Source organism: Stegodyphus dumicola, chromosome 1, assembly GCF_044657685.1.
Source record: "Stegodyphus dumicola isolate Sdum_Otavi_A_Nest chromosome 1, ASM4465768v1".
NCBI classification, from domain to species: Eukaryota; Metazoa; Arthropoda; class Arachnida; order Araneae; family Eresidae; genus Stegodyphus; species Stegodyphus dumicola.
In genome coordinates, this window is record NC_140768.1 from 265,032,252 (window position 1) to 265,043,941 (window position 11,690).

Here is an 11,690-nt window from a genome sequence, read left to right on the forward strand (position 1 = left end):
TTTAATAAGGAATTATAAGCCAAATAAAATAAAAACATCTGCCCTGAAGATAAGGATAGTGTTGACAAATCAACTTCCAGTTCATTGCGCACCCCCCTCCCACCCGCGCAGAGCAGCGTAACAAAGGATATGCCTTTTTGGAGCAATTCCACTTTTTGTTTGATGGACATCGAAACATACTTTCGTTATCGTAGATCCTTTGGGAGCTCCAGCATCGAAAGTTCAAGCTTACTTTTATAAAATTGCTCTTACAGTCAGCAAAAAAAAAAAAAAAAAGCCAGATCCAATTCGAAGATTAAGGAACAACGCAATCATCAACATTAACTGAAATAGACAGTTAGATAATTTTAGCTTTTACCGTCCGTTATACATTAAACGCGCAGCGAAAACGTATTCTGCGCTTTTGCACACGCAAATGCGCAGTCTTAAAGGTCTTATGCGCACGCTTAAACGCCTGTGCGCATGCGTCAACGCGGCGCATGCGCAGAAAGCTTTTAGCTTTGAGGTCCAGATTATGGGTGTCCGAATTAACGACTTTTGACTGTACCACTTTTATGAATTTTGGGAAAAGCATATAATCTGGCACAATTCACAAGAGATGCGATAAACGAATGTTTTAAGTTGCTTGAAAGGATTTATGAAGATTTGATTGCAGTTTTTATTTTTGGCAGATCCGAAAGCGAAGGATCTTAGGGATCAGATTATATGGTCCTTCATTTAAGAGTTTAGTGACACCATCGATGTAAGTGTTCTTATCCATGATGGCTATCTGGCCACCTTTGTTGGCCTTTGAAATGAAAACATCCAAGTTAGAATGAATTTCGCCATTTTAGCTCTTTCTCCTTATAGTTGTAAATTAGTTTGTGTATAGAGGGCAATAAACTGGAAAACATATAAATAAAAGTGTTATTGTTTTGAAGTTTTTGAGTTGAATCAATTTTAATTGTTTATGTTGTTCTTTCAAAAATAATCTTTTATGAATGCATTTTTTAAAGTGAAAAAGAAAACAAAATGACATAAAGAGCTACCTGCCTTCTAAATAGTTGTAAATAAATCTGTGCATAAAGGAACAAATCATGGGAAATAAATAAAAGTTTGTGTTAAATTTTGGTATCAAGTAATTTTTTTATGTCCCCCTCTCACCAAAGTAAAAACAATAGTAATGTAGCATAGAGAAAATAACTACTGATTTTAGAGTTAGAACTTGAGATTTTTATGTCTGCTTTGTCATGAAGCATTTTGTCAAGGGCTTTTTTAGTTGAATTCAAATAATATATGCATTATTTAGAATTTTAGATTCAGTTTTATTGCTTGTTTCTGAGAGATATGCTGTATATATTATTTGTTATTATTTTATTTTACTTTAATTTCAGTTTGATTTAAATAAAATTTGCTAGTTCAAGATGATTGATGCCTGATGGGAGGGACAGCATGAAAAATTATGTGTCATGAAATTTGTGAATTCCTTAAGTTTTTATGAATCTGTGTTTCAGACTTTATGTTTGTTAAATGTAAGTAAACATACATATATATTAATTTTCTGTTGTAAATTACATGAGATTTAAAATCCTGCTAGGTCTGAGATATGTCAAAGATCTGTTCATGGTACTCAAGTATTTTTCTTACAAAATGATTCTGGGTATGCAAGATGGGGACCAACTCCAGAAAGAATTGAAGCACTGTTAGAAGCTTTCAAACTTGGAAAAGACAAGGATCGAGAGCAAAACATGACCCCAGCTACCCCTACTCCATCGCAGGGACCATCCTCCACCCCTACTGCACAAACTCCCGAACAAGGACAGTCTAATGCCAATACCAAATTGACAACAGCACAGACTTGTACCAATCCAGGAAGAAATAATTCTGATTCTGCAAGTAATCTGAATCATTCTTTGTAATTTTAAAAATGTTAAATGGCATTTTTTATCTTGCATTTTAAGTAGATGATCATGAAGGCAGTTTTGCATTCAAAAAATGTTTTTAATTCCTGTTTAAAATTTTTTTTTTGACAAAATCAAAAATAAATGTTTTTTTAAAAGATATTATATTAAATTTATGGAATACTCTTCTTTATCAAAAAGGTACTTTAAAAAAATGAGATTTTAGCCTTTATAATATTACTATTTTAATATGATTACAGTTTTTGTTGTGAATTCATTTATTGATATGTAAAGTTACTTATTTTAAAATACATTTATTCTTTCATAAATAGTCATTTGATATAGATTCCCGAAAGTTATTTCTAACTGAATTTAGTAACAGTATGGTTACATATTTATAATTAGGCCATTTGTGAAGTGAATCATAGAAAATAATTTATTTTTTGTTTAAGTTGTATGAAAATTTATGTTTAAACTGAAGTTAAATAATTATGAAAGTGATTCTTACCCCTGTGTTGTTTTTGATTAAGTAATAAAATTGTAATCTTAATATCAAAAAAGAAGTAAAAAAAATTGCATTGCAAGATTAATATTATATTCTCCCTTTTCTACATCATGAGCAAATCTGTATTGAAGATTCTGACTTGCTGCACCTTTAACAGTAATACTGTTTTGTTGATTGGTGCTAATTATTAAATGGTATCAGCCTTTCTTCTTATGAAACTGGTGTCTAACGAAACAAAAATTCAAATAATATATAATTTTCTTGTACAGAATTTGTTGATATGCTTGTTATTAGCATTATTTTTATTATTTGCCAGTAGTAAATGTCTTTTTAAGTCAAGATGCATGAAATCGCCCATCTTTGTTTGAACTGCAGTATATGCAGATAGCATATTTTTATCTGTATGTTCTCAGTAGACTTGGAAGATTTTCAGATTAATAAGGCGTAATGTCTGTGCGGACTTTTGTGTTAAATGTCTTTTATTTTAATGTAATTTTGCTATTGAGAAAATATTTGTTTTCATTTTGACAAAATTATACTTTCACAAAAATAATTCATTTTTCATTTAGTTTTATTTCTGTGCAGATTTATTTATCTTAGAAATTTTCAAATTTAGATTTCAGAATACTGAAAGTGCAAGCAGATTTTTGTGTTTGCTCAAATGTTCCATACATGGATAGATCCAAAAGTTTCCAGCCTGATATACATTAAAAAAAATAGAGAAAGTTTTAATAATGTATTTTTTAGCATGATTTCTTTGTACCATGATGAATTTTTCACATTTAATGAGTGACTTTTGCATTTGAAGGTTTGCCCATAAAATACTGTGTAACTGCTCTTTTCACCCCATCATCATCATTAGATCACTTTCCATGAAAATTAGATTTTAGTTCAGAATACAGGTAATAATCACTTCGGGCTGTAAAGGGGGAGGGTCAAACTCCTTAAGCCCCAAAGTTCTGTATTTGAATTGCATTGACACATTCCTGTTTTTGAATTGCTAAAAGAAGTTGGAGTATCCATCTTGCAGAGATTTTATTTTTGAAGAAAGCACACAACAGTGGTTTTAGATAGATCCAATCTTGCTGCTCTTACTCATATTTGTTTCTAGACATGAATAGTATTTTCTGATGTCAATGCTTCTTATGGTCTACCTTCATGAGAATCATCATTTATAGATTCTCAGCCCATGCGGAATTGTTTTACATATTATTTCACCATAACAAGGGGAAGAGTGAACATATGTACCATCTAAGCTTTTTTTTTTTTTTATTTCTTTGGGATTAAGGGCTTCATTAGTAAAAAATTTAATATCAGAATGATACTCAATTTTAACCCTTTTGGAATGGGTGTGTCATATATGCATCAGCTGTCAAATGTATCACAGAGCCAGATGTGTCATATCTGAATCACCATTTAAATGCTTTGTTAGGAGAGTATCCCATATATGAAGTTTTAGATAGAACGTTTAATTTGTATCTTCTTCCCCCCACTAGATGTAGCCATATGTCTGTTGTGGTGAAATTTATCCAGAGTTGAGAGTGCTGAGCTTCATTTCATGGGTTTTTTTTAATTTTATTTTTGGTATTTGTATTGGAATCAGAGGGAAAACAGGGATTGAGTAATATAAAAAAACAGCTGGCTATGAACTGTCTCAGCTGATATAAAGACATGGGAGAAGTTTTCGGCCTCTGAACACTTTTTTGTTTATATATTTGGTGATATGGGAATATATGTCCTATCGATTTAGAGGTTTTAATCATTCCTCTTTGCATTTGACTAGAGTTGAGGTAAATATTTTATATATAGTTTAGTGAGACATGTTTTGTACTTCAAATGGCAAGGAAAATATCATGAAGTTTTCAAATTAACTCTGGCAACTACTTGAATGTTCCTCTCATAATGTGCCATAAAAATTAGAGGAATTAGATCACAAGTTTAACTTACACAATTTTTTTTCCAAAGTTAGGCTTTGCCATGTAAATTACCAACCCCAGCAGTGCACCTTATAAGCATGCCATCCCAAGAGACCCATCAATGACTGAAGCACCCATATTGAAAGATTTAAACATTTCAGAACGGACTAACACATCTCTTCATTTAGTAAAAAGTCTCTCCCCCCCCCAAAAAAAATGATGCAGAGATGATTTCTCTTACAAAAATTTCAGATTTAAATGCTTTGCCACTATTCTAGGGGAATTTGTTGCCAAACATTTTTTTATATGCAAGGCTGGAAACTTTTAATCTACTTCTTTAATGTGTTGTACATTTTAATGTAAATGAAATGTTTAATATAAGTTTGTATTCAGTTTTAATTTTTGAATAATTGCAGGTATATGCCCAACCTTTTTTAATGTGCTGTTTAAAAATTACTCTGTATAAATATACCATTATAGCAAGTTTTCTTTTAACCCATAGATGCTATCTCAGATAAATTTTCAGTCCATGCAGATTTGGGTTTAATTTTATTTTTTAAAAAAATGTAACCTGGCAGCACTAATTTCTGAGCATTTATTCACATCATGATTAGTGACTATATTGTCCTGAAACAGTCAATTAAATCTGTGTTTTGCTATTATCATAATCGAAAAACTAATTCAAGGTGATATGTGTTTCATAATTCCTAAGATTTTTAAAAGTTATGCAAAAATTTTTAACTAGATTTTGAGCTTTAACATTACAATATTTGCAAGAAATAAATTTATTCATTGTAACTAATGCAGTATTATTCATTACAGCTATAAACAGTAACTTCTGTACTTTTCATCCAATATTCAGTGATAATGAAACATTTATTTGCATTTGTTCAACTTTTGAAATTACAGCCATAAATATTTTTGTTGTTGTTTTTGTTTCCTGTTTCATATATCGTGCTGTTCAGGCAATTAGTATTCACGTGGCCTGACAATTTCCTGCATTACGTAGAATCTGAGGCTTGGCAAAACAATAGAGCTCGGAGATATTACCATTAAACTTTATGTAATAAATCTTTATCTTTTCTAATTAAAATCATGCATTGTTACATCAGAGAACTTTTATCATTATATCAGGTCATTTGTATCCTATGAGGCTCTGTTTCACAGCCCACCAGCAGTTGAGTGGGTGTGATTGCTAAATCCAGTGTCAAGCATCCCCTCTCAAATTTAAAAAAAAAAAAATAATAATAAATAAATAAAAAAATAATAAAAAAAGGGGGGAATGAAATTTCATACGTGTTAACATTGAGGGGATTTACTTTGATAATAGCTTTAAAAGTTTTATGATACATGAATATATATGTATATAATTACCTATTGTTGATAAACTTTCCATTAATAATATTTAAAAAAATGCTTTTGATAAAATAGAACAGAGATCAGTGATATTTTTGAATGCTAGATAATATGATTAGCTATCTTCAAAAATTGATTTTGTAATTACCCGCTTTATTACACAATTCTTTTAATTCAGCCATGTGACAAATATTCAGTTGAAACTCATGACTTATTGTTTGCTTATGTTATCAATGTGCCATTTAGCTAGTTTGGCTGACACAGTTTTTTAGCTCTCATGCAAAATTCTGTTTATTGGTTATGGTTGTATAATTTTCTTAAAAATAAAAAAAGAAAGAAAGCTTTTATGTGTATTTTGTGCTTTATTAGTTTGTGTTGAACTGTATATATTTATATTATCAAAGTTTAAATTGTTTTAACTGAATGTAAAGTGTTCATCAGTTTTCCCTCCCCTCATTTTTTTTTTTTTTTTTTTTTTTCTTACCTTGTAGAGTTTACTGATTGTAAAGTAGTTTCTATTCAAAATCATATTATATGCATTGTATTATATTTGTGAGGCACACTCACATTGAAACCATGCCATTGTGTAAAAATTTGCTCATTCTTACTATCCATCCTCTCTAGCACAATATATTTATAATACATGTGTCTGGTACTTTTTTGTTTCCATTCATATTATATAGTTGATTTTAATGCTATATTATCTTTCCTCTTATTTTAAGTATGTAGAATAGTTTTGTTAATGTAAATATGTATATTGGTTATAGAGTATAAAATTGGTTTGAAATATAAATTTCGCCAATGATTTTAGTAAACACTTTTATGTATGAATCATCTCTTTGTAGATTTTAAATTTGTTTCTTAAATTGGCAACAATTTTAATGTATATTGTTCAGACTTTTGTCAAATTGAGACTCTTATAATGATCCAATTTTTCAATTAAAAGTTTCTACTTATTATATAAAGTGATTTTGCTGCTTACAGTAGTAATTTCATATATTCCTTCAAATTCAGAATGTGCATATAATATATATATATAGCCATCTTTTGATTTATAAATATATGCACTTTTCTAAATATGCCTCCTCCAAAGAAAAATGAAATAATCAAATTAATAATAAAGTATATTATCATTAGTTTAGAGCTTTTTTTCAATAAATTTCTGTTACAAATTTGCATGCAGTCATACTTCAGAAAAAGCTCTAGTCTCTCCACTCCCATTGTTTTACTGATAACAGTCTTGTGATAAGAACTGATTTTAATCATCAATCTGCCACAAATTAGTACTTCATTGTAAATTTAATGCTTCATGATGAACATTTTCTTCCTTTTTGTTAAAAGTAATGTAATATTTATAAATCAAGAGAAGGCTATAAATATATAAGCCAAAAGTTATTTTTTGATCAAAAGTATGAAAGAAAATAAAAAAATATAAAAAAGAAATTTGAATAGGGCATTGGTTATATGTTACTAAACACTTAGTTGATGTAACACATATAATGATTTAAAATGGTAAATGTGTCTTCATTGTAAATATCTTTCACACTGAACATCTCGAGACATATATATTTCTGTATATTTTCTTACAGAACACATTATATGTTGAATGAAATATTGTACTTTATCACAGCATTTTAGAAAGGTCAGCGGTGGATTATTTTAGTTTTTTTTTTTTTTTTTTTTTTTTGGAGGGGGGTAGTACTTTTGCTGTTCCATATTGGCTAACATGCCATCCATGAACTTTTGCTATGCTTCTGTGTAATTTAATGTATTAAAATTTTATTTGTTCCAATAACTCTGTGGTCATAAAAAAAAAGTTTTTTATTGATCAAGCTGAGCTTTTTTAGTCCTATGCAAATAGGTTTTACGAAATATTTTTTTATTGATTGATGCTACCTTATATGCTCATGCATTTTAAAAAAAGATTCGTAACTTTGATGTAGGGTATAACGTTATGTTATAAGTGAAATTATGATTTAAGCATTTCAAAATCGTAAATAGCATCTGTAATTTTAAGTTTTAATACATATGTAGGGTGTATGTAGTAAACACACTGTAATTTTTAAACTACTGTTTTGTAATAACTTAAGATAATCTGGAAAGGCAAATTATTACATTCACCATGATAAAAATATGCTGAGTAGTAAGTAACGTAATAGAAATGGTAGTGTGCAATTAATGCATTTAATTATCACACTAAAATGTTATACTTTTGCCAGTGAATCATTGTTAAGGCTAGTGAATATATATATTTGATATATAATTTAATAATTAATACATATTTGTGTGTCTTGGATACCAAGAACTGTAAAAGGCAGATGTTTTCATGATGTTACTGAAATTTAATCTGTTGCTTAAAATTGTTTTTTGAATTTGTGAAAATGACTTTGTGTCAAAGAAAACTGCAGTTAGTATTTTGAGACTTCTGGAAATTTATTGAAATATGTTATGCAATAAGCATTTTACTCACTTAATTATTATATCACAGTTTTATTTAGTCATTTGCATGAACATTCAATATTATTTTGTAAAAATATCTATATACATATATATTTACTATATAATATAATCAATATTATTTAGTAAATAAATTATTATTAACTTACTTTACAGCAATTGTGCAAGTAGTAGAATAACTTGTTTTTGCACTAAATGAATTTAAGATCATACAACATTTGATATATACATATATATATATATACTTTGTGTGAGAGAGATTAAAAACAAATTCATTGAGCATTTCTGTGAAATTTTGCCATTAGCATATTAAAAAAAAGATCTCTTAAATCCACCGCTGGATAATGATATTCGTATGTTGTATCAGGACTGTTTGTTATTTGTCTTTTCTTTTTTATTATGTTTTTTTTTAAAGATTTTTGTATGATAAAGCATATATCTAAATGATATGTAAGCATATATTAATCATTGAAATTATTACTATCTGCTTATGAAATTTTATTAGAATCAGAGTAAAATAAGAGTGAAAGTTCATTCATTCTTGAATGATCTCATATTTTAAGTACTGCAATGTGTGAAATCCATCATTCTTTTTTATTGTACATTTAAAAAAATATTTTAAATTATGTTTTACTAATTTTAAGGCATGTGCGGACTTCTGAAAGATCTTTTGATTTACATTTTAATGTCTAAAATTATTTTTATTCATCTCTTATTTAAAGAAAGAAGTGATTCCTGTTATATACTTTTTAAAAGACTATGTTATCTTTGTATATTTATGCAAAAAAACATTTTTGTAACTGTGCCATTCTTTATATAGCTATGATATTTGTCTATATTTAAAATAATATTCAGAGTTCCAAGAAAAGTATGTATGTAAATAATTAGACTGTATAGTGATTAATCATAATGAATCACTGCCAGTTTTTATGTAGGTTTTAGCAGAAAATTATCTTTTTTGTTCTTGGCAAGTATCAGAAGCAATGGAATATGTAGTTCATAACACCTCAAATCAGAAATGTATAACACCTAAATTCACACATTAAATTTTTTATCACTGTATGCTTCAGATAAATTACTTACATCCCATTAAAATAGTGCATGGCTTTTTTTATTATTATTTGGAGGGGGGGTTGAATCTGTCACATACATAATTTGGTTTGTTTTTATTCATTATAATACAAAGTGATTAAATCTGAAAGCTTTTGAGCTTGTGCTTCTTGTAGTTAAAAAAAAAAAAAAAAATTTCCAGCTAGCAAAATTAAAAAAGAAAAACATTGAAAAAAGACATTATTTTACTCATTTTTGCTCATTAGTTGTTTTTTTATTGGTAACTGAAATTGTTAATTTTAGTAAAATGTAATCTTAAAGTGATTGAAGACAGATGAAATTTTTTATGGTTTTTCATTGCTGCACTTAACAAAAATGTATTATTTGAAAAGAAATTGTACATGCCTTATAATAGTGATCTTACTGCAGTTTTTATGTAGTTTCAATGCAAGCATTCCTAATATTCTTAAAAGAGGGTAAATTTTGTGCTACAGTTTTTCAGCCCTCCCCACCTTTTTTTAATACTTTGCATGTAGATTAAATGTTGTATACAAAAGGTATTGCAAAAATATTTTAAAATGGATGAAAAAAAAATGAAAATCAAACACATATACAGACTGGTTGTATTTTTATATCTTGAAAGTTTTACTTTCCCAGTTTTAAAGTCTGCACTTGTTAGTGAAACATTTAAAAGAATTGTTGTCACATTTGCAGTGCTTACGGATTATTTATGCATCTCAACAAGTACTCAGTTTCTCTCTCTTTTTTTATTTTTGTTACATATTCAGAAAATTAATATTCAAAGAAAATGTATTTTTAATTACCTTTAATTTATATAGATATCTAAGGGCATAAAAGAAATATGTTGTTAAATAAATGAATACTCTATTGTCTTAGCATTTATATATATAAATGATTTAATGCACTTATTCATTAGCATATAAATGTTATGCACATATTAAAATGTGATTTTTTAAATTTTATATTATCATAAATTTGTTGTTTGAAAAGTGAATGGATTTTAAAATATCACTAACTACATAATTACTCATGAAACAGTTTTTGTAAAATGTTTTTAAAACTGTCATTTGATAACTGTAAATACATTACATTGTAGCATTTATTGCATTCATCAGAGTACTTATAGAGTTTAAAGTTTCCCTACACAATTGATGTGTCACCTGTGTTCAGAGTTTGTTGAAATATTTCATGTCCATCAATAAAAGTTATTGTAAAATACTCTCTAGCTTTGTAAGTATATCAGTTACATTAAAATTTCCAGTGTATATGTAAAAAGTGTGTGTAGATAATTTTCATACATATTTACATATCCATCCTGTTTATTCAGAAGCAGTAATAATCAAATTTCACGCTTTTAAATAAGCATTTACAAGTGGTGTGTTTTAGAATGTGGTCCTGCTCATTAGGTGAGGTATTGTGTTATGGCCACATTAGACCCAAGACTTGCACTGTAGCAGATTAATAATTAATATCAACTTTTGTTTAATGTGTACTCTATTGGCAAACATCACCAGTAACATTGATAACAGCTCAGAGATGAACAAACTTCATGTTAATAAGAGACAAGCTGCAATCACATATTTCACAACATACCAGAGCTACAACTAGATGTAATTTTAACACTTTGTGGTGCACTATATTTTAAAATCGGAATTTCAAAAAAAAAAAAAATTGTATGCAGTCTATCTAGGCCTAAAGGGGAGTATACAGGTAAAATTTTGTATAAATTGCACTTATCGCTTTAATTCTGTGGGTGTTCCATGAGGTGGAACACTGCGCCGCCAGAGATTTTAAAATTGCGACTAAGCGAGCATTGCAGTGAAGCACGGAAATGAGTAGGAGCATTTTTATAGTAATGAAAAAAACCACTGTATTATGGTTGTATACATGGTTTTCTGGATATACACAACATTCTTGAATAAATATGGATAAATGAGGTAAATATATGTTGTTCGATGTTATGCAAATTGTATTTCTTTCTTTGTACCGAGGAGCGGCGCAGACGCAAATTTGTTAGGTTTTTAAAGCTCACATTTAGAGCTTTGAGGTTGCTGTGAATTACTGGAGTTTCAACCAAGCAGAGGTTCTTCTGAGTTTGTGTTGGTAAGCTGCCACTGAAGTCGGAGTTTGTGTGGTCTTCGCCGTTCCTCAACTAACTTACTATTTGAAAGTCAATAAAGAAGTTTCGGTCAACGTTATGACTCTGAGGTTTTTTGGGTTCTATACTGAAGTAATATCAAGTCAATTTACAGTCCACTATTTTTAAACAACGGAACGTACGTGTTTCTTGGTCCGTCGAGCCGGAGTCGCAGTAAATTTGGTGACTCAGTGTGTTTTTTTATCTTTCTTATTAGATAATGGAATTTACAACGCTTAAGACTAAAAAGCGTGTAGCTAAAGCTAAGCTAAGTAAACTGAAAGAGAAAATTACAGTGACTTACGATTCTGCTGATGTTGATCAGTTAGAACTTTTTAAATCTAGATTAAATAATTTAATGACCGAAC

General features: G+C 28.9%; 1 protein-coding gene across 1 annotated transcript in view; it reads left to right on the forward strand.

Annotated features, from left to right (window-relative positions):
- Positions 1–10,460, forward strand: part of Pcif1 (Phosphorylated CTD-interacting factor 1) — a 105,657-nt gene extending 95,197 nt beyond the window's left edge. The window contains exon 17 of the mRNA XM_035376525.2: positions 1,577–10,460. Coding sequence (XP_035232416.1) covers positions 1,577–1,898 — 322 coding nt within the window. The 3' untranslated portion in view covers positions 1,899–10,460. The remainder of the gene's footprint in view (positions 1–1,576) is intronic.
- The last annotated feature ends 1,230 nt before the right edge of the window (positions 10,461–11,690 follow it).